Source organism: Sphaeramia orbicularis, chromosome 4 (genome assembly GCF_902148855.1).
Source record: "Sphaeramia orbicularis chromosome 4, fSphaOr1.1, whole genome shotgun sequence".
Taxonomy (NCBI): domain Eukaryota; kingdom Metazoa; phylum Chordata; class Actinopteri; order Kurtiformes; family Apogonidae; genus Sphaeramia; species Sphaeramia orbicularis.
Window position 1 is genome coordinate 50,938,794 of NC_043960.1, and position 24,201 is coordinate 50,962,994.

Here is a 24,201-nt window from a genome sequence, read left to right on the forward strand (position 1 = left end):
CACACCAAAGGAGATTTCAAAAATAGTTGGAGTGTCCATAAAGACTGTTTATAATGTAAAGAAGAGAATGACTATGAGCAAAACTATTACAAGAAAGTCTGGAAGATACTATTAACGAAGAATGGGAGAAGTTGTCACCCGAATATTTTGAGGAACACTTGCACAAGTTTCAGGAAGCGTGTGAAGGCAGTTATTGAGAAAGAAGGAGGACACATAGAATAAAAACATTTTCTATTATGTAAATTTTCTTGTGGCAAATAAATTCTCATGACTTTCAATAAACTAATTGGTCATACACTGTCTTTCAATCCCTGCCTCAAAATATTGTAAATTTTGCTTCCCCACCCTGTGTGTGTATATACAGGGGTTGGACAAAATAATGGAAACACCTAACATTGTGGCATCATAGAAGGTGTTTCCATTATTTTGTCCAACCCCTGTGTACAGATATATATATATATATATATATATATATATATATATATATATATATATATATATATATATATATATATATGTATATATGTATATATGTATATATATATATATATATATATATATATATATATATATATACACATATATATATTACGGCATTACTGACCCCAGACACACACAGCTGTTCAACAATGAGTAACTTGTACTAACGTTCACTGGAACATTAACAATGTACAGTAAAGAACAGAATAAAATACTGGAAAGACACAAGCATCAACAGTCCTTCTCACCCATTTAACCAAAACAAAACATAGGTTAACACCTTGAATTTTCTTTTAAACTTAACTGCACAACATAAAGTGGGAAAAGGCCCAGACAGCGGCAGAAAAGACACACAGCATGTCAGAGAAAAGAGCACATTGTCTTCATGAAATAAATGAACAGAATAATCGAAACACACTGGTGATCCATATTATTATTCAATATTGGTGGTGCTTGCATGGTTCACAGAACATTACTGAAACCGTAGTTTTTCTAGATCACAGTCAGTTTAGTAATCCTACTCTGAGTCATCTTCTTCCTTCAGTCTTGGCCATGCACTAGTGATGCGCAGGTGTTTTGTTTTTTTTTTTTAACCCGCCCCACAAATAAAATAACATTTTCTGGACCCGCACCAACCCAACCAGGGTCTGCTGATCCATGCATCACTACCGCATTCCAAGACTAGAATAGCACCCGAAGAGCGCAGACCGCACAGATCAGTGCCCCCCCCCCCCCCCCCCCACCACCACCACCACCACCACCACCACCAAAATTGAATCATTTGTTCCTTGTGCCAGTATCAACATTTCCTGAAATTTTCAGCCAAATCCATCAATAACTTTTTGAATCATTTTGCACATGGACCGACAGACAGACAAACTATCGCTGGCAAAAACATAAGCTCCTTGGTGGAGATAATAATAAAGTCACAAAAAAGCTGTAATTGTACATTTTAATAAAGATTAAAGGTTAACTCACTTTATTATCCCTGTAGATAATTTCAGTCTCTACTTTTTACTCATCTTGATAGACACAGTTATCTTGTATTAGCATTAGCAATTAACATTAGCACCTTAGCACACAATAGGAACAGTGAGCTGCAATTGAAGCTGCTCTGGGAATATAAATATTGCTGCTGTTTTAAAACCTCAAGATGACTGTCACCATATTATCCTATCCAGCGACATATAATGTTAGCATTAGCAAAAGTAGCTCTGTTATGCAAAGAGGCTGGGTATTGTCAAAAACCTTAAAATGACTAAAAGTGGAAGTTGAAAATTGTATTTGACTGCAACACATCATGCACAACACGGCTCCTTTTTAACCACTTTTGACTCAAAGGCATTCTCAAAAATCTACCGTCTTTCAGTTTTGTCTATACTCTTTGCTACAATTAACCATCCTGTATTGATAGGAAGAAATTGTTTTATTTATTCAGTAAATAGGAGTTCCACATGTCTGACTCAGCAGCCAAGCTAATTCAATCCAATTTGTAAAATCCCACTCAGCAGACATGGACAGCAGTCACCTGTCACTCCAAGTGTCCATATTTTTAACTGTGCACAGCCTTAAGCTTTATTATAAGTTTAGAGGATAAGTGATATATAAATGCAGCTCACATACATTTGTCACAAAAGCATAAGTTCACTATTTATTTAGGTCTTATAAATGTTTATTTCTGGTGTAAACTTGATGACTTTAACACTGGGGTCTAAGGAGGGTGACCTCCATTTGGAGTTAGCCTCAATGGCCATTCAAGGTACGTTTGACACTGGCACATTGGCCTTACTTTAAAGGATTGTACTTGGGAGAATGTGAAGAAATAAACAGTGTTTCCAACTCCTCAGTAAGGAAAGCATCTATTGTTTGTCCTAAAAGTCACTAGGGGTTGCCAAATGACACCAGTGCCTAATTTGTATAATTGTAAATGTGCATGTCATTGAACAATGAACAATATGGGAGAGAGGAATAACATTGTGTTAGAGACACAAAGTGAGTATAAAAAACACCCTAAATAACCCTAACCCTAGAGCTAGGCAGACAGATGGACAGAGAAAATAATTTGGTCTCATCTAGAGGAAAATGTGTTTTAGTGTTTGAGTCACTTGACAAAAATTGCTAAAAATTACAAACAAATTTTAAACTTAGCTAAATATGTTTCTTGGTGCTTTTTGAAAGAAAAAAGAAAGTTGCAAGAGTCTAAAAAATTGCTAAATCTAGCAAAAAAAGTACCAAGTTGGCATCAATGGAAATAAATTAAATGTCTGGAAATTATGTGGAGAAAAACAATACACTGAGTTAAAGTGCTACAGATAATAAAACCTCCTACCATTGACAGTCAGAGTTGCTGTGGACTCTATGTTTCCACAGATACATGTGTAGATGTCACTGTCCTCTGGCATCACGTCAAATATTCTCAGTTCAATCAGCATGTCTCTCTGCCGTATATGATATTTGTCTCCATTTCGAATAAGCTCATCTCCTCTCCTCCTCCACTCCACAGTCTGACCAGGTTTTGACAGTTCACAGCGTAGAGTCGCAGTGTTTCCCTCCTCAATTGACACATTCCTCAGCTTCTGCTTGAAGGTCACGGGTAGAGCTGAATCAGGAAAGACCACAGACAGAGATTATACATACAGTATGTCCATAATAAATACTTCCAATTCACTATTCACTATTCACTATTCACATTTGAAACAATAGGAGTGTATTGACTGATGAGCATTTCAAAGCATCAATTTCCTGTTTGGTCAGAAACATGAGTCATCACAGCTTCAAACACCAGTTTGTGAACAAAAATAATCCTTATTCCATACCAATGATTTTGACATTGGCTGATGTGGTCTGGTCATCACACACACAGCTGTAGACACCACTGTCCTCAGGGACAGATTTCCAGATCAGGAGCTCCTGAGTTGTGTCCCTTTTCCGTATCTGGTGTTTCACAGCGTTCCTCAACTGCTCATGTGCCTTTCTCCATTCCACTGGAATCCCAGGTTTGGACAGCTCACACCGCAACAGGACATTGGTGCCCTCCTCTGCTTGAATGTTCTTCAGCTGTTGTATGAATGTAATAGGGATCGCTGGAAGCAGAAGTTGACATTTTGTCAATAAATGGTAAATAATTAATGATATAGCTGTGCACTAATAGGATTATTCGATGCATGGACATACATGTTGATGTCCGACTTTTTTGTGTATTGTATTGTTTCGAATATCAGCTTTTATGACACTAAATGTCATTTATCATATATATACATATCTTTGGAAATTAATAAATAAAGTGGAAATTAATGATCATACATGCTAAGGTTTGGCTGGATCATGGTTAGTTAGTGCTGCTCTGCTGATACCCATTATTATTAGTTAAGGTAAGTAAATGTGGTGACACTGATATAGCACCTGTACTTAGGATAATTATGGGACTTAAAGCTACAATGTTTCAAAGTTTTTTTGTTTGTCTGCATTTACTCTTTGTCTTTGTTTTCAAGCTATAACAAAAATGCTGTTATGGAAAAGCCATGGTAGTCACCTATAGTCATATTTAGTTTTCTGATTTGCATTAAGAGGAAAGAGCTGCAGAAAGAAGGTTGGGATCTTTTGGAATTTTCCCCCTGATTTCAGCTCCTGCAGCTTTACTGTTATGTTACTGGGTGGTCTAAAAGACTGCTTAAAAAAAGAAAATTAAGAAAATAAATATATAAATAAATAAATAAAAGACCATTTCAACAGTGTTCAATAGTGCATGCAAAAAACACTAACCACAGAATTGACAAGATAAGCAGTGTTTCTGACTCCTCAGTGGTGAAAGTACCTGTTTTCTGTCCTAAAAGTCTCTAGAGTTACTAAATGACATGATCACATAATTTGCAGAATTGTAAATGTGCATGGAATTGTACTGAACGAGGTAGGAGAGAGGAATAACATTGTGTTAAAGACAAAAGGTGAGTATAAAAACACCCGAAATATGTTTAGAACTACAAACAAACTATACTGTGTCAAGTCTAGTTTTCTTAATGTCCCAATTTCAACCATTCTCCTTTATCCAGTCTTGGGGACCGGCTAAAGTGACCCAAAAGAGACACTCTGGAGGAGTTATTTTGGTTATTTTTTATTGGTTTGTTTGTTTATTTAGTTTTTATCTTCATTTTCTTCAGTTTGGTTTTTAACCTTACAGTCCACTTAGGAGATGACAGCAAGTCACAGTAAAACATGAACATTTATAACCAGAACATTTTTAATTTTTAAATTTACATTAACAATCTGAATGGACCAAAAAGAGTCAAAAGAGAAAACTGTCAATGTCAGTGGGACTGATTTATACTCAGTGCAGTAATTTGTTTTAGACAACAATATGTGGTCTCGTGTCAGAGTCTCCAAAAGTCTCCAATAACAGCGAAAAAGGGGATAGAGTTGTCACTAGTGGCTTTTTTGATGAAGAGTCTTTAGAGGGGTCTGAAAAATCACTAAATATACCAACAAGTATCTAAGTTGGAAACACTGACTTTTACCGTTACAAACAGACTGTGGGTTTATATGACTGGGACACACTAAATCATTTGGAACATGCGTGTGTTTTAGTGTTGAGTCACTTTACAAAAGATGATAAATGTTTCCAAACCACTTTCAAAAGTAGTTAAATTTGTTGCTTGGTAATTTTAGAAAAAGAAAAGGTGCTGGAATAGTCTGACAAAAAATGTTAAATCTAGCAACAAAAGTGCTAAGATAGTGTCAATGTAAATAAGAAACAGTAAAGTAAAAGTAAAAGTAATCATAAACAGTCTGTTCTATCTCAACTAGATATACAATGTAATGTATGAGTATTAGATTAGAAAATGTTTTAATGATGTTCAAAGAGCGGCACTCTTTCTTCACCATTTACAGCAGAATCAGTTTAAAAGGTCAATGTGAGGTGAATGGTGTGGGCTTTACCATGCACTTTGAGGCTTGCTGTAGTGTTGTGGTCTCTGCACTGACAGGTGTATTCTCCAGAGTCCTCAGGCTTCAAGGCTTTGATGGTCAGACAGTTGATGGTCTTCCTCTGTTTCATGACATACTTTTCTCCAGCTCGGAGGCTCTCCAAACCTTTCCTCCAGTGAAACAGGACACCAGGCAGAGAGTATTCACAGGTCAGTGTGACAGTCTCCCCCTCTTTGGCCTCAACACTCTTTAAAGGCTGGAGGAACTCTGCTGGGATGGCTAAAAGACAGAAGAAAATCAACATCATTTTCCCAGGTTCATTCAATTCAACGTTCAAAGTCTGTAATCCATGTTTAATTTCAGTGTTTTTTCTCTACTAAAACTCAAATATTCTATTTTTGTGTTTTTCTTCATTTTAAACTGTTATTACAGTATTAAAACATACATTTTAAATGATTACTAAATATTGAAAGTTCTAAGTGTTCACGAAAAATGGGCAAAAGGACTGCTCAAAGCATACACTATTTTCTGACCTTTTTATGGTCAAAATAAGAAACAAAGTCCAGGTGGACCATTTTAAGCTTAGGGGTAAAAGGGTTAAGGCTACTGTAAGCAATTGATAGGTAGGTCAATAAAATGGTGAGCATACCTTTTACTGTGATGACAGCCCTGGTGGTCACAGAGCCAGCGCTGCACTCGTAAACCCCTGCATCACCAGTGCATACTTCCCGAATGGTTAGCCGAGCTTCGCATCCTGAACGACTGGCAAAATACCTGGATGAGTTCCACATCAGGCAGCCATCTTTGTACCACAGGATGTGACATGGTTTGGAAGCAACACAAGACAAAACCAAACCACCTCCTTCAACAGCCTCACAGTCCTCCAGCGCTTTAATGATGGTGGGACGTCGCTCTGGCAACACAATGTAATGAAGCGAAACCAGGACCAAGTTAAATGGAACATATAAATACCTATTGTTACTAGGGCTGGGTATCATGGCCAATTTCCATAATCAATTCGATTTCGACTCATAAGGTTCTGAATCGATTAATCACAATTCGATTCAATATCGATTCGATTCAGTATTAATTGATTGATTCAGAGTAATTTAGAGATACCAAAGTACAATTTTGAGTTGTAACCTGATTATTTGAGTACTGCAGTCATGCAACACATCAATACTGGAATCAATATTGATATTAGAAAGGAAATAAATATGAAATTTCAGCAGTAAATTGCTGAATGTGCTCTTAAATAACAAATGGCACAGAAACATTGCCATGTTTTTACAGTGGCTCAAAACAGACTTTGTCATCTTTACTCTGTTTTATGGCTGGAGGCTTCTACTCACTTGAGGGGGGGGGGGGGGGGGGTGGTAGCGCAGCGGTCGGACATTGTAGCTTTACTATTCCTGTAACTCCATACTCACCCATAGGTGATAGTATGGATCCAAGTTATTATTCCAAGAACGACCAGCTTCCGCGACTCGCTGGGCAGTCAGTTCCTTCACACTGCGGGTTCGAGTTTGAGGCCAGAGGGCCTCCAGCGGAGGGGGTTTCCCACCGCGTCTTTTTCGCGAGTGAGACCAAGTCTTCCCCAGGGGTTCGCAAGATGGAGCTGCCCGCGGTTCTGTGTATTCCCGTTCCTGCTCTGAAAATTTTTTCTCATCCAGTATTAATCGATTATGCAAAATTAAAATGAGATCGATCTAAGATCGATTAAATCGATTTTTTTACCCAGCCCTAATCGTTACCCTCATAGCATAATTGCCAAGTCATACATATATGGATAAAAGTATGTGGACATGTTAAATTCAGGTGTTTCTTTTCTAACAGGAGTCTGGGATACAAAATAATAACGACAAATGTCATAGTTTTATATTAGAATAAATATCTGTGCATTGGTTAGTTTGGTTTAAATTGTTATCCTTGCTTCCAAAATGCCTCAGAGATGGTTTTTACTTCATTTCTCTCAACAATGATTGTTTTTTATCCATGAGTATGATTTTAAATGTTCTACCTCTAAATTTCTAGAATACTTTTTGTGCTCGGACTAAATAATAATTTTCTACCACAACTAACCATCTACTTCACATCTCTCTCTGGAAGAAAAATCTCCCATTAAACTTTTAAGAAATATTAATGTTTATAAACTTTATGGACAAAAATACTGGGACACACCATGGCTACAGCTGTAAGATGTCCTGTTCATGCTGATTTGAGATATAAACATCAATAATAATCAATATGATATTTATCCCAATATAAAACTATATTATGACATTTGTCATTATTGTTTTGTATCCCAGACCCCTGTTAGAATAGAAACACCTGAATTTAACATGTCCCGATACTTTTGTCTATTTGTGTATGAGTTAGGCAATTATGCTTTAAGGCTAACAACATTAAAAATCAAAGATGCTGTAGAAGGCTCACCTCTAACCAACAGCGAGGCATATGATCGTTTGTCTCCCGCTGCAAATGAAATAGTACCAGTGTCTTTGCGAGCCAGTTGTCTAAATGTGAGTGTGTGGTAACCTCCAGGGGTCATTTGGATTTCATTGAGCTCATTCGTGTACAGCAGAGTCTCGTCCAGATACCATTTGACTCCAGTAAAGTCACTGGGACAGAGCCGGCATCTGAATGTCACTGTGTCTCCCTCCAGACATTCAACATCCTCCAGTTCATCAAGGATCAACACCTTCTGGTCTGAAAGAAGCATGGAAAGAATCAATTACAAAGTCTTACTGGTCTAATGGTTATATATTCATCATCACTATACATTTAAGTATTTACAGTGTAACATTTCGTTATGAAGTTGAAGATTTCATCCACCTAAATATATGCACACCATTCACACAGGGCCGTCTTAGCAGCGTTATGGGCCCCTAGGCAAAGCAGTCTACTGGGGTCCCTACGACAACTACTCACCGGAATAAAATGTAAATTGTCAATAAAAATGAAACATATTTTTTTACTGGCACTTTATTTGATACTTGATGTTTAATGCAATTATTGCTTTCACATAAATAACTGAATAGATAGCACGTGTGCGACTAAACTTTATTTCATTGTAATACTTAAAGGTGGGGTGGGAGATGTTTTCCTGGAGCACTTTTACTATATTGCTTAAAATCCCTGTCACACCCCAATTACAACTAATTAATTAAATACTCTAACACAAAAATAAAAAATTTTAGTCACCTGTGGAACGGACAGGACTGAAAAAACACCATCCAATCATTTTAACTGGTCCATCGAAATGATTTAACCGTGATATGTCTATCAAACTTGACTGCCAACTGTCCCTCCCCCCTCCGCATGTACCCCTCTTTGTGCATAAATTGTGCATTCTCAGAGGCTTGGAGCACTTGTACAGGAAACGAAGCCAGAGCTTGGCTAGCTATATTAGGATGTAAAGTTCACCGGCAAACTGTTTTGTCACTAACATACAATCACTAGGAAATGTAACGTTAGCCAGATAGGTATGAATTGGAGCTGTTCTGTAAGAGTGGGGGTGTCGGAGGAGACTAAATGAGGTATGCATGGATTGGGGCTGGAGCCGGAGCCAGAGCCGGGACCGGGGCCGGAGCAGGGGTCAGGGCCAGAGCAGGGGTCAGAGCCAGAGCCCGGGTCGGAGCTGGGGCCGGGACCGTAGCCGGGGTCGGGGTTGGGGCCAGGCGAATTGATGCTGTACAACAATCGTGAACCCTCAGAAACAAGCACTGCACGTGCCAGTACTCTGGAGGCACAGCTTCAGGGGGATGTCTGAAGAAAGGGGTTTGGATGTTGATCACTTTTGAATTGTGTATTTTCAAAATGTAGCTTGCTTTTTCTAAGATCTTATACCCCACCTTTAAGTAAAATTATATATTGTTTGAAAAAATCTGTAAAAAAAAAAAAATGGTTGAAAAATGTTAATATGAAATAAAAAAAATCTTTATGAAATGATTGAAAAATTGAAAACTGAAAAACAGATTAGCATGGGGCCCCTATGCTCGTGGGGCCCACAGGCAAGTGCCTGTCAGGCCCATGCGTTATGACGGCCCTGCATGCACACACCCTAACCTCAAAAAGCAAACGTTGTTTTTTGTAGATTTTTTTTTTATCCTTTCTGGATTTTTTAGTGAAGGACCTATTTACTCTGATCTAATATGTAAGTAATCCTTAGACTCTTCCTAACACAAAAACAATGACATTGAATCTACAGAATTCTAACAGATAATTTTAACACATCTGTCTCCACTAACATGTGAGTCACAGCAACATGTTGCTATAAAATAAAATTAATAATAAAAATTAATGATTCTTGAATCTATCCTATGTGCTCATTTGTGAGTTGCTAATGAAAAAGTCAAATAAGGTAGTAATGGTAAATAATAAAGGTTCTACACAAGTCTTTTTTAAAAGCTTAATTGTAATAATTAGCATTACCTACACCGAGGAGTTTGGGTTTTGTTTTATCTGACATTATTACGAAGAAAGTTTTGTAAATTCTCCTCAAAAAAGCCCAATTAAATTGACTATTATTACATTTTTGAAAGTAATAAAGGAGAAAACACTGTATTTCAGTTAAAACTCATCTAATTTTCTTCTAAACATATCAAATCCATATGTCAAAACATGCAAAATTTGTCTGAGATTGTAGGTCCCAGCAGGCAACATGAAAATCATGAACCAATCTGTATATGTTTGCATAATTATGCTGTTGGTGGAATGTTACTGTGGGACCTCAGCAGAGCTCCCTGAGAGCTTTGTTTAAGTTCTTTTGAAGGGATGATGAATGCCCATATTTAGTGAAAACAGTCGTTGTAACGTTAAATGGATGTTGTCAAATAAGGAATGAAAAAAATTTAAAAACAGATCCAGTCTTCATTCTTGATCACTATAGAATTCTGTGAAAAAAAATCCTTGTTTGGGCTTTAACATGTCCTTCACACCCTGAGCAACACCTAAAAACAGATTTAAGATGGAATTAAGTATTAGATTAAAATAGAGCTGAAACGATTAATAGATTCATTGATTTCAGTTATTTTAAAAAAGCATTCAATTAGCTTTGTTTCATTAATTTCTCTGCCGTTAAACATTGGTTCCACTCTGGTGTTTCACACCGACACTTATTGTGACGCACATGATGCCAGGATCAACACACAGTTGTATGTTAGTTCCGGGTTCAGTTGGTAGTAAGTTGGATCCAGATGTGTTGACGACTGCAGTGCACATACTGTTTGTAGATGTCATTAAGCTTGTTTGTCGTTTATATCTATTGATATTTTTATATATAAAGTTTTATACTGTTGTTATTGTTGTTACTGCTATTTAGATAGTTTTTATAGATCCTTTTACTTTTAAACTTTTTGTGGTTGTTGTTTCAGCTGGTTCTGGAATGAAGTACAAGTTGTTTGTCATTTTCAGACATGTCTCTCACATTTTTTTTTTTTTTTTTCGCCCATTCAAGTAATTGTTTAATTGAATCAAAGTAAATAATTGATAGATTAATTGATTACAAAAATTATTGATGGCTGGAACCAGTGGCGGCTGCTCGTCTTTCAGACAGGGGAAGCTCATTGTCGGCTTACATTAAAAAAAATAAATAAATAAAAAAATTAAGAAAATGCTCAGTGACCTTATCCTACCAAGTAGGTGTCTTTCCCAGGGACTGGACCAGTGTCCTCTCAATATCCATCAGAGCTGGGCTGCTTAGATTGCTTGGCCCATTGTGTTGTGGGTGTAAGACTTCAGCCTTTTTAAACAAGAGATGCTCCTTTCACTCCGACCTAGCCGACAGTTTGATTTAACTATCTACAAAACAATATTAAACTCGAACAAGAAATGATTAAATCATGGAACTGAAACAAGAAAACGCTGAAATTATGTTAAATTGAAACAAGGAAGTACAATGAGTGTGTTTTATTTACAGTGCAAGAAATGAACGAGTAATTTCGTAGTAGTTTCTCTCTTGATTTCACAGCAGAATGTGTGACAGTATTAAATTGAACTGTGTCAGCAAAGGAGGAGATCTGAAACTAGCTGTCAATCAAACGGGATTCAGCCTTTCGACTGATCCTCCAATCAGCACATGGGATTCTGGCGTCCAGCCCGGCCGAGCTCCGCCCACAGCTCCATTCACTCCCAGAGACGCCCGGCGTCCGGGGGCAGGACAACATCATGGCATTTATCCAATTACCGTCCAGTTTTGATGCAATGAAAAAAACTGTTCCATTCAGTCCCATTGAAGCCCATAGATGCCCGCAGTCTACGGACAAATGCACTGAGCAGAGATCGAATGAGAAAACAGCCCAACGGGAATGGATGAGAAGTGAACAACATCGCGTCCGTTGATTTGTGATAAAGCTGATTCTGAACGAACTCATCTTTGAGATGAACGTGTTCTAACACATTTGTAGTCAATAAAATGTCAACACAACCGAACATATTTAACCATTTAATTTTCATAATTTTAGTGGAAGCCGGGCTTCCCTTGCAGTCTATGAGAAATCGCCACTGGCTGGAACTCTAAAATAGTGTGTTTGTATTTTTGGCTGCACTGTCATCATCATGCATCAAGAGCATTTTTATTTTTAGTAACTAGTACCCAGAGGTTCATCTGTTACTATATGAGTCTGGTGTCCACAGTGGATGGCCTGTGTTCTCACCCTGTACCGTCAGCTGTGCCCGACTCTGCATGGTACCAACGTCACATATGTAAATATCTGTGTCGGATTTCTCCAGGGTGGTGATGGTCAGCGACAGCACCACGCCTTTCTGCCTCATGACGTACTTCCTCCCAGCTCTCAGCTCCACCATGCCCTTCAGCCAGGTCACACGTTTGGCCGGACGCCTCGTCTCACACTCCAGGATGACTTTACCTTTTTCCTCTGCTCTTGTATCCTTTAACTCTCGGGCAAATGTGTGCTGGAGCTCTGAAAAGGACAGGGAAGGTTAAATATTACGTGGAGTTTTGCAGTTACTGAGCATTTGTTTGGCACTGTGGGATGACATAGAAAGGAAAGATTAGATTAGATTAGATTAGATTAGATTAGATTAGATTAGATTAGATTAGATTAGATTAGATTAGATTAGATTAGATTAGACAGAACTTTACTGATCCTCGGGGAATTGAGATTTCAATAGCAGCACAACATTGAATATACACACAAGAAATGCCACAAGAAAATAGCAAAACAATAACTAAAAAAACAGTAGTGAAAAAATAGCAATTGCACATTGGAAAGTATTAGTACAAACAAATGGCAAACTAGTAATACTGTTATAATGTAATATTATAACATGCACAATGTGCTTATATATGTATATATATATATATATATATATATATATATATATATATATATATATATATATATATATACACACATATATATATATATATATATATATATTAGTTTAGTTTAGTTTATTTCAGACACAGACATAATACCAAACACATGGAAGAAAAAAAAAAAAAAATAATAATAATAATAAACAATACACAAATAAAAAATCAAATAATAGAAAAAAAGAACTGCTGTGCCTGAAAGGGAGTAGGAAGAAGCCACTGCTTATCCAGTCCTACCCCCCAATTCCAGTCCACAGACTGTTAGTGCTTAATCACTTGATATACAACATAAGATTGTGATTATCCATAAACACACCCCTACAAACCTCTACACACATACAGTCACATACACATATACATACACACCAGTTTATGTCTACAGTTGTACATCAATACACGTCAGCACCCCCATGTTTATAAACACACACACACACACACACACCATACAATAAAACAACTTGACAATCCAAATAATGATCACATCCTTCCTTGAGCCAGAAATTATGAGAAAAAAACATTTCTTTATACATTTTTTTGAATTTTTGAATGTTTGGACACTGCTTGAGGTCTACCCCCAACCCATTCCAAAGCTTGACTCCACACACTGATACACACAAACTTTTCCTAGTGGTCCTGACTGCTGGGACTTTGAAATTCTCACATCCCCTCAAGTCATAGCCCCCCCTTACTATGGGCAAATAGTTTTTGTATGTTGGCTGGTAGTTGATTTTTATTGGCTTTATGTAGAAGTCGAGCTGTGTAAAAAATTACCAAATCATATACTTTTAATAGTTTTGACAGCAAGAATAATAAATGAGTATGATCCAAATAGCCAACTTTATGTAATACTCTGACTGCACGTTTTTGTAATATGAAGAGAGGGTGTAGAGTTGTAGAGTAGTTTTATAGTTATTGCCCCATAATTCTATACAGTAGGTTAGGTATGGCAGGAGATACATATATATATGTATGTGTATATATATATATATATATATATATATATATATATATATATATATATACATATATATATATATATATAAAACATGGTCCACTTGGACTCAATGTCCACACCCAGCCTCCCCCAGGATCTGGGAGATGCTCTGCCGGAGGTGAGACATTCCCAACAGACCCATACAACATGTTTGGGCCTGCCGAGTCTGTCCAGCTTCCTATTCTGCAAGCAGATCCAACTCACCAACAGGTGGTGATCAGTTGACAGCTCTGCCCCTCTCTTCACCCGAGTGTCCATGACACGATGATATAGTCGATCATCAACCTCCAGCCTAGGGTGTCATGGTGCCACGTGCATTCATGGACATCCCTGTGCTCGAACATGGTGTTTGTGATCAACAAACTATGACTAGCACAGAAGTCCAATAACAGAGCACCTCTTGGGTTCAGATTGGGTAGGCCGTTTCTTCCCAATCACCCCCCTCCAGGTCTCACTGTCACTGCCCACATGGGTGTTGAAGTCCCCAGAAGAACAATGGAGTCCCCAGTTGGAGCACTGTCCAGCATCCTTCCCAGGGACTCCAAGAAGGCCGGGTACTCTGCACTGCTGCTCGGCCCATAGGCCAAAACAACAGTGAGGCACCTGTCCCTGACCCAAAGGAACAGGGATGCGACCCTCTCGTTCACTGGGGTAAACTCCAACACATGGTGGCTGAGCTGTGAGGTTATGAGCAAGCCCATATCAACCCGCCGCCTCTCACCACAAGTAACTCCAGAGAAGTGGAGAGTCCAGCCCCCCTTGAGGGGTTGGGTTCCAGAGCCCAAGCTGTGCGTGGAGGAGACTCCGACTATATCTAGTCAGTACGTCTTGACCTCCCTCACAAGCTCCGGCTCCTTCCCCCCCAGTGAGGTGACATTCCATGTCCCAAGAGCCAGTCTCTGTGTCTGGGGATTGGGTCGCTAAGCCCCCTGCCACTGACTGCCAATCAATCCACATTGCACCCGTCCCCTACGGTTCCCTTGGCGGGCGGTGAGCCCACCAGAGGTTGGGCCCACATTGTCCTTTTGAGCTTAACCCTGGCCACGCCCTGTGAGCAAAGGCCTGGCCACCAGGCGCTCGCATATGATCCCCAACCCTGGGCCTGGCTCCAGGGTGGGGCCCCAGCTTTGCCATACTGTACGATGTCACGGTCCTTATTTGTTCCTTTACCATAAGGGCTTCTGAACTGCTCTTGGTCTGGCCCGTCACCAAAGACCTGTTTGCCATGGGAGCCCTACCAGGGGCATAAAGCCCCCAACAACAAAGCTCCTAGGATCATTTGGGAAATTAAACTCCTCCACCACGGTAAGGTGGCAGTATGTGGTTATAGCGTATCTGAAAACTGACTTGCATACTGTGCCCACCAAAAAATAACTTCACCAGCTGCCACTGCTCCTACCTCTGATGTCCAGCTTGGCTCTGGAGGCGACGCCTTCAGCCTCACAGCAGTACTCCCCAGAGTCTCTGATGGTGCTGTTCCTGATCACCAGTCGGGCCAGGTTCTTTTCCACACTCATCTCATACTTGGGACTCTGTCTGATCACGTGGCCATTTTTCAGCCAGCGGATGGTGACTTCTGGTTTTGTTATTTCACAGCTCAGCTCTGCATCCTCACCTGGCACTGCCTTGACATTCAGCAGTTCCCTGAAGATGTGCACCGGCTTCTCTACAGGACACAAACAAAGACATAAGGGCAACTGAACTGAAAAACTGAAGACAAATGCAAGTAAATTATTTTAAAGTTTTCAAATCACTAAAACTAACCCCAATGAAATGCCTACACAATTATAAACAAAATAAAATAGGAAAAATATCAGCTTTGCTTTCCTCCCCGTATTATCGGTCATAGACCACAAGAGGCTTGGGACCCTAGTTTTTAGAATCATATCTGACTATCTTTTAGCTTCAATAGCCAAATAATACACACTCTAAATAAAAATTAAGTTAATCACATTCAGATTCTTTATTGTCATTCACACATCACATCACAGAAGCACTGCAGAACGAAATTACTCTGCATTAGGCCACGATAAAAACACTGTAAAGACAGTAAACAGGTTAAATATAATAGGTAGAAAACTATATAAATATATATATAAATAAAGTATGCACATAATATAAATCTGTGAGAAAAAAAACTGTACCATGTTCAGTGTTGCATTTTATGTTGCTGTGTATTAAACTCGGTATCTTATTTGGTTAAATTAATTTAACCAGATAACATACACACAAAATTAAGATTAGAAAAATTACTAAATAAAAATAAAATATGATGACAAATTTAAACCCAAAGGCTACATGCTTCAGTATTTCTTTAGCCTTTCACATCCCCAATGAAACCACACAAGATAAGAAAAATAAATAGAATATTGGCTGTACTGTGTATTGCATGTACCAAATATTGTATTTATAAAAATGCATACTATATATATAAAAATGTATAGATAAACCTCAGTAAAAGTTTTGTCATGTGACCTGAGAGGTTTCTTACCTTTAACAAACAGCATGGTCCTACAGCTTAAGTCTTTAAGTGTGAAGACCACATCTCCTGCATCAGACAGCATGGCATCTTTAAGAGTCAACCTATACTTCCGACCATTGTTGACGACTTGAATCCGGCTGTTGGCGACCACCTCCTCACCATTAATACTCCACGATGGCTCATCACAAAGGTCATGAGACAGGAGACACTCAAAAATGCAGCTTTCTCCTTCCAGGACCAGGGTGGTCTTTAAACGCTGAACAATGGACACATGCAAATCTGCAGATAATCAGAGTCCATCAGTCAGTATCGTAGTTAAGCAGATTAGCTTAACATGCTAATGTTTAGTAGTCAGCTAACTCTTTAACCCCTGAGCCATGATTCCAGGTAAAGGTGCCGCTGTGAATTGTCGTCTGTTTCAGGTTTATAAAAGCTGCTGTGAGTATGTGCTTGTGTTCCTTTTCTTCAGTGGTTTTGTTTTACTGTGTGTTTTAGGGTCAAAACAGGATGGAATAACAAAAAAAGACAAAGAGAGGAATTGAAGTTTTACAGGTTTTGACTAAATACGGCACTCAGAATGTACATCGATAAGAGATTTAGGATGTTGAATATGAACACAGTGAGCAGCAACAAGGATTTGAATTTTGGCCCAGTAGTTTTTGTTTTGAGGTTCCTTTTTCTAAATCAGCAGCTGCTTTTTGGCACCTGGTTGAACTCCAAAAAGCAAATACACGGTCAAAACCCTGTAAAAACACAATAAAAAATTAAAGCAGCAAGCAGCATTGGGCAGGACCTCGCACCGGGCATTCCGCCTCCCCCGCGATCTGCCTCCCGTGACCGTCAACACCCCAGCTCCACTCACACCTCTCCGTCCCGATAGCAGTTCCCACCCTTTAGTGTCTGTCCTCCTTACATCTCTACAGAACACCAGCGACCCTCTGCTGAAACCACCATCACCTTTAAATGAGACTTTTATTTTGGAAACCCTTCTGTGTGTATGTGCACTTGTTTTGTATGTGAGAGAAAGAATCAGTTTGAAAAATGAATAGAAATTATATGAATAATTGAGCCTAAAAGTGATTATTTATCGCATTTAAGGCTATTATTTTGGAAAAACCCTATTGTGTGAGCATGTGTTTGTGTGAGAAAGAGTACTTTTGAATGAAGAAACATTGTAAAAAGAGTTGAGCATTTGGTCATAAAAATGAAAAGAAGTTATGTAATAGACATTATGTATTATTTTTAATAGGGGTTTTATTTTGAAAAAATGTACTCCATGTACTTTTTAATGTGTGCAAAATGTCCAATATCCACAATATAATGCAGTAAAACCTGTTTTAAAATGAAGAAAAAAAAAAAAAAAAAAAACCTTGGGCAACCTGGGACTTGAACCAGGGTTCTCCTGATCAGCAGACAGCAGCTCCAACCACTGTACTATAGAAACACACTCACAGGGAAGTACCAGCAAGAGTTTTATAGGGATTTGGTCATTGTGAAAGGTGAAACTAAACATACTGTATAAAAATTCGCCATTATTCCATAACCGTAGGTCGTATCTGAAAAATTCTTGCACTTTTGGATTCTGCAGACTTGTGGGAATTTAATGAGGTATAACTTTTGTGTCAAAAGTCTGAAATGAATAAGCAGTAATTGCAGAAACGTAGAGTAACTTTCAAAAGCAGATTGCCAACATCCTGTTGGAGTTAGCTCATGAGTGTCAGTGTATGATTTGTCGGGCTCAGTCAGACCAACATTTTGGCATTTGTTTCATGTTTCTGTGACATTCCTACTGGCCGCTAGGGCAGATTTTGTGTGTTTTTTAGTACATAGGTGGCGCTACAGAGTCCATTTTGGCACCCAAGGGGTTAAATTTGATATTGTATGAAAGTGTTCACCAGCCATGACATACATGGGAAATTTGGTGAGTTTTGGAGCATGTTAAGGGGGTCAAATGGGAGTCTAAAGTGGAAAAAGTATGAAAATAAACAAATTGTTATAAATCAATAACCGTACATTCAATCTCAAAAATTTTTGCATGTGAGAGTTGTGCTGAGTCCTGTGAACGTGTAGATGTGTCACATGTGGGGACAAACTCCAAAGTGAAAAATGAGTTCCAAACATGGCAACTTTGAGGGCTTGTAAAAAAAAAACTAAGACAGTTATGGAAAAAGTACAAGATCTCTTTTTTGAGGAGAGTTCACTCTATCTTTTGGTGCTATTTAGAAGTCAATACGACAAACGGTGTCATCGGAGTTGGTTTTAAAAATTTTATTTTGAAAGGCATATTGCAAACTTCCTGTTGGAGATAGCTCATAGGTGTCAGTATGTGATTTGTTGGGCTCGATTAAACGAACGTTTTGGCATTGGTTTCGTGTGTCTACGACATTCCTACTGGAAGTTTGCAATTTGAGCATTTTATTTTGAAAGGCAAATTATGAACTTCCTGTTGGAGTTAGGTCATGAGTACCCGTGCAAGATTTTTCGGGCTCGATGAGATGAAAATTTTGGCATTTGTTTCATGTTTCTATGACATTCCTAGTGGCCACTAGGGCCATTTTTGTGTATGTAGGGGGCGAGAGAGCTCATTTTGGCACCTATGGGTATAATTTTTACATTTTATAAAATTTTTCGCCAGACCTGACATGTGTGCCAAATTTGGTGAGTTTTTGAGCATGTTTAGGGGGTCAAAATCCAGTTCAAAAACACGGAAGTATAATAATATAAAAACGAACGAATAACAATAGGGCCTTGCTTGCAGGCAAGGCCTCTCACTGTGTGAGAGGGCCTTACCTTTCGGCTCGGTCCCTAAAATAAAGGAAAATTACCACAACAGTGCAAACAACAGTACAAACAAAAAACGACAAAAACAGAATGGTGTAAGAAAAAAGCCCGAGCGAGTCGGTCTCACTCACTGCTCTGCGTTTTGCCCTGCATTACACAGGTAGCAGGGGGTTCACTGAGTATTCTCAGATGTCTATGGAAAGAACAAGGTCTAGTCTATCAGCGTATTTTTAAAATTTTCCTATTGAACAAACAGTTTAATTTTTTTGAACATTTAAAATAAATAATACTTTCAGAATGCTCACCACAGACACGTCAAGGTTTAAAGGATTAAAATCTAAACCCCAAATGTGGGGACATTTTTGTTTTGGTGGATGCACATATTGGGGTCAGTGGCCACCTGCTGAGGTGAAATATATTACATGTGACACAATTACAGATTTTGTCCAAACAGAATTTTCAAATTTAAGTAGATGGAAATAAGCAGTTTGGGTGGAAAAGTAGTTTAAACACAATATCTATGTTAATGAAAAAAAAAATAAAAAAATCAAAATTATACATTACCATAAATCTATGTGATCAGTGAACTATTCACTGTCAAAAAAATGGGTTTACTTTACCATCAGCCAATAAAAATGAGAAAGTTGTTGTTTTGTTTGGGATGTTGATTGCTAAAAAGTTGAGAGTGTGGAAGGACTCAGTGCCCACGTTTGACCTTTGGCTGGGGGAACTGGCAAACACGCTACATCTGGAAAGACTAAGGTATTATAATGATGATAATGGTAAAGTGTCTGACCAGATATGGGACCCTGTGATAAAATTTCTTCTATGAGGTGACTGGTGTGAGCAACTGACCTTGTTGTTTTCTGCATTACATACACTTTTCTTTCTGTTATTTGATATACGATTACTAATTTGTAGTAGGGCTGCACGATTTTGGCAAATAATAAAATCCTGATTTTTTCCTCTAAAAACTTGATTTTCGATTTCAATTTCGATTTTTGGGTAAAACCACAAAAGACAACAGAAGACAGCATGCCATTTTTGTAAGCAGCCCACAATGCAAGGCACCGCTCCCTACCTCAAATCTGTGATGGTATCACGTGATGGGCCCACATAAGTTTTACTTTTTTTAGTTTTTTTCATTAAATCTTTATTGAATGAATTAGAGTATACAAACAATGTATACAACAAGAAAATAACATAAGTTTGCCAGGGGGAATACACTACAGTACAATGTCCAAATCAGAGCAAATACAAATACTGATGGTTTTTATAGCCATTTTGGTTCCAGATTTATCTAACAGCTTTGAATAAAGTTCAACATCTTTCAAAAAATAAATAATATTTGGTTTTATTTTACAGAACATACATTTGTGAATGAAAAATTTAGCAAGATAAATAAATTATATATACATATTATATATATACATACATACATATATTTATTTATTTATTTATTTATTTATTTATTTATTTTTGGGGGGGGGGGGGGGGGGATATCTGGGCCCACAGAAGTGATACCACTGTAAGACAGGCATCACGTGGACCACGTAATATGAGTGATCCACACGCAGTTTTATTTAAATTGGGGGATCCGTGTGTGGAAGAGACCGACCCAAGAGACACTGGAGGGATAATATCCCCGGAGCTGGTGAATGTGTCTGGGCAGAGGGCTGTCTGCTGTGGCTGCTGAAGCTGCTGACCCCACAACCAAGATCAGAAGATGATGGTACGGTACGGATCCGGGACAGAAGATGAGTGATCCCCTTACAGCTATATTTCAATTGCAGGATCCGTGCATGAAACATCGGCTTACATTGGTATCACTACTGCGGGTTCATTAACAGATTTAACGTCCAGTCATTACACAGACTTCTGTGAAAGACCGCTGTCACAGATAGGAGGAGGAGCCTACAGCAGCCCACAGGCGCACGGCTGGGAGGCACGAGAGAGATGAAATCGATTTGACGATTTCCCTTTTTTAAAAATCGTCCTAATTAAAGAGTACGATTTCGATTTAAAATCAATTAATCAAGCATGCCTAATTTGTAGCATATTAATTTATTGTTGTCAAGACTGTGTTGCTGTAAATTCATTGATGTGCGGGGGGGGCTGTTTTATGTGTTTTTTTTGTAAAAATTAATAAAAATATATACTTTTAAAATTGGGTTTGTAGTTATTCTTTAATCTAAAACACTGCAGATCCAGGATATTCAACTGTGAACTGATATTGACTATAACATTACCAATTACGTGATTCACAAAATGTCATTAAATCAAACATAGGAATCATCTTATTTCCAAAGGCATGAAGCGTAAAAACATTTTTTAGTTGTATACTATAACTATAAATAAACTAATAACTAATAACTACAGGGTGTCCCATAAGTCTCCATACATCGGAAAAATAAACATTTCTTGACATAAACCATTTTTATTTATATAATATGCTCTATATGACTGCCATTTTGTCGGGAACACATTTCAATGCGTGTCCTCCACTGCTGTAGAACTATAAAGAAGAAATATAAAGAAATACATGTTAGAACCATATATGTATGGAATGTATTATGTCTCCTATGTATGGAGACTTATGGGACACCCTGTATATCCTAGTGAAGTACTTTTTGAGCCAAATGTGAATTTAAAGGATATTAAATATTCAACTTACAGTTGATTTAGCTTTTATTAACCCTCAAAGATGCAAAAGCATCTGCTGATCTAAAATGCCAAAACACCTGTTGATCCACTAATCCTTTTCAATACATCTAAATGCTTGAAGTAAAATGCAGTTTCTCAGCCATTCAGTAGCGTCAGATGTCTTTTTTAGATGCATCCATAGTCACCGTAGTGGAACGTGGAAACACCATCATCCGCTACAACACTGATTCACCACTAAAACCCATGGAGTTTGGTCAATGACAGTGGTTGTAGATGCTTGTTTTTATGCAGAATTAATTAGATATTTTGCTGAAAATATCATGTTTTCTTAATTTTTTTTCTATTTTGATCTAATAACTTTTGAATTTACTCTGACCTTTAAGGAACATCTACATTGTCAGTAAACTAAATATTGGAAAATACTTGATTTTTACTGCAAAAATGCAAAGGATAATATTATAATCTATGGTGATGAATCACTTTGTAATGGGTAAATGTAGAGGAAAATTAATTTGGAAGTTACTGCAAAAAAAGCATCTTTGACTGTCCAAAAAAGCACTATACAAGTGTGATGTATTATTGTTATTATTAAAAATATAGTTCTGGGTCTTTGTGGGTAAACCTTCTGAGACTCAGGAAAGTAAAAGTTTTAGCTTTTTTACATTAAATAATTGCCTTGATTGGAAACATCCTGATACAAGTTTTATTTTTTTTAATGGGCTAGCCTTTACAGTAGACAACATTTTTGTTTTCTCTTTAAGTAAATCTGTGAAACTGCTATCCCCTACAGAGGACAACCATTGCTGGGTCTCAGAAGGTTAACATTATTCCTTTCAATGTGATGTAAAAATTATAAGTAGTAGACAGTGGTCTGCGTCTTTCTGCACCATGTAAGTGTGGAGAGTGACAAATATGTTTGGGAAGGATAACACACTGTCAGAGAAGCATGACATTTTTCCTACTACCCACCGTGAACTATGACCCTGGCCTTGGTCTGGCTGGTGCCCAGATCACAGGTGTACTGTCCAGCATCATCCTTGGACAGTGAATGGATGATCAGTGCCACTGACTTTCCATATTGGAGCAGTTCATGTTTGTCATTAGCTGACAGCGCCATCCCATCCTTTTTCCACACAGGGGTCACCGTCTCTTTGGAAATTTCACACTGTAAACAGACGTCCCTTTGCTCTTCTCCAGCCACATCCTCCAGAGACCTCAGGAACACCGCTGGGCGCTCTGGGTAGAAAAGGCCACATGATTTTTTTAATGCTGTTCCCCAGAAATAAGCAAACCAAGTGAATAATGTCAATGAAATGCAAAATAAAACATCGCAGTTACTGTCATAGCTGACCTTTAACCTTTAGGGCTGTTGTTTCAGTAAGAAAACCTGCTTTGAAGGTGACTTTTCCTTCTTGTGGTCGTAGTTTTTTTAGCGTGAGGCTGTGGATAGTGCCCATGTGCTGGATCTTGTTGATGGCACTGGGACAGATCCGGACATTATTGAGGAGCCACTCAACATTTGCAACGACGTAATTGAGCTCACATGAGAACCTGGCAGCTCCATCCTCCTCAATTTCCACTGGCTCAATGTGTTTGACCAGTTTTAGTGTTCGCACTGAAATACAAAGAGGGGTTAATAATCAGATCCAAAAATTACTAAGTGCCCCTGTTGTGTTTTTATTACTGATTAGTCTTACGCAAGTGACTTAATCTGGTATGGTCTTTGTATGTCTATTAGTGTGATTGTTCTTTGTATCAGGAAATGATAATCTCATTTTATGATGTTATCCTGTATGTTAAATGTCCTTACATTCAGCTGTGATGACTGTTCAACAACAGGATTTGTGCTTGTGTTTCATGCTAAATGTCAATGCCTATCCCTGCTACCAATGGCTAAGGCAGAGTACAACCTGTATAAATCATCCATTCATTGCACGGTATTAGTCACATTATCAGAAAGATAAATTTAAAGAAGCAGCAGGAACTCGTTTTTTCTTTTTTTGTGTTTAAGCGTTACACCTCCGTTGGGGCGGAGTAAGAAGAGTCAGATTAATAGGACAACATATTTTCTTTATGTTACAGCTTTATTTTTGGTTCTATTGTTGCCCTGTTTGTGGGTGGCTCAGAGGGTCAGGGTGGGGGTGGGGGGATGTGCAGGATCTTTTCTATATCTTTGTGTAGTATTGTGCTGGCATAAAATCAAGGTATATCATGATGTGTTTGTTATTCAGTCTGCTTTTTATATATTGTCTACCCCTGTAAGTTTTGGTTTGAAAACCACATGGGTAGTTTGAATATTTTTAGTTGCAACTTAAAGGGCTTTAATTGTCCTAATAAAAGAGCAGCCTGCTTAGATTTATGAGCAAGAAACAACATTGATTTAGCTAAGCTTCAGGAGACACATCTACTAAGAAATGATGTTAATAGATTGGAAAACCACCTCTACAAAGTATGTGCTTCCGCTTCTGCTTTAAATAAAACAAAAGGGATCATAACATTAATACGTAAAGCTCTACAAATCACCATCATTGGCAAAGGAGG

General features: G+C 38.2%; 1 protein-coding gene across 1 annotated transcript in view; it reads right to left on the reverse strand.

Moving 5' to 3' along the window:
* Positions 1-24,201, reverse strand: part of obscna (obscurin, cytoskeletal calmodulin and titin-interacting RhoGEF a) — a 147,574-nt gene that overhangs the window by 100,149 nt on the left and 23,224 nt on the right. Inside the window, 10 exon segments of the mRNA XM_030131617.1 lie at positions 2,810-3,079; positions 3,297-3,563; positions 5,413-5,679; positions 6,050-6,313; positions 7,837-8,109; positions 12,057-12,323; positions 15,133-15,399; positions 16,225-16,494; positions 22,630-22,896; positions 23,012-23,275. Coding sequence (XP_029987477.1) covers positions 2,810-3,079; positions 3,297-3,563; positions 5,413-5,679; positions 6,050-6,313; positions 7,837-8,109; positions 12,057-12,323; positions 15,133-15,399; positions 16,225-16,494; positions 22,630-22,896; positions 23,012-23,275 — 2,676 coding nt within the window.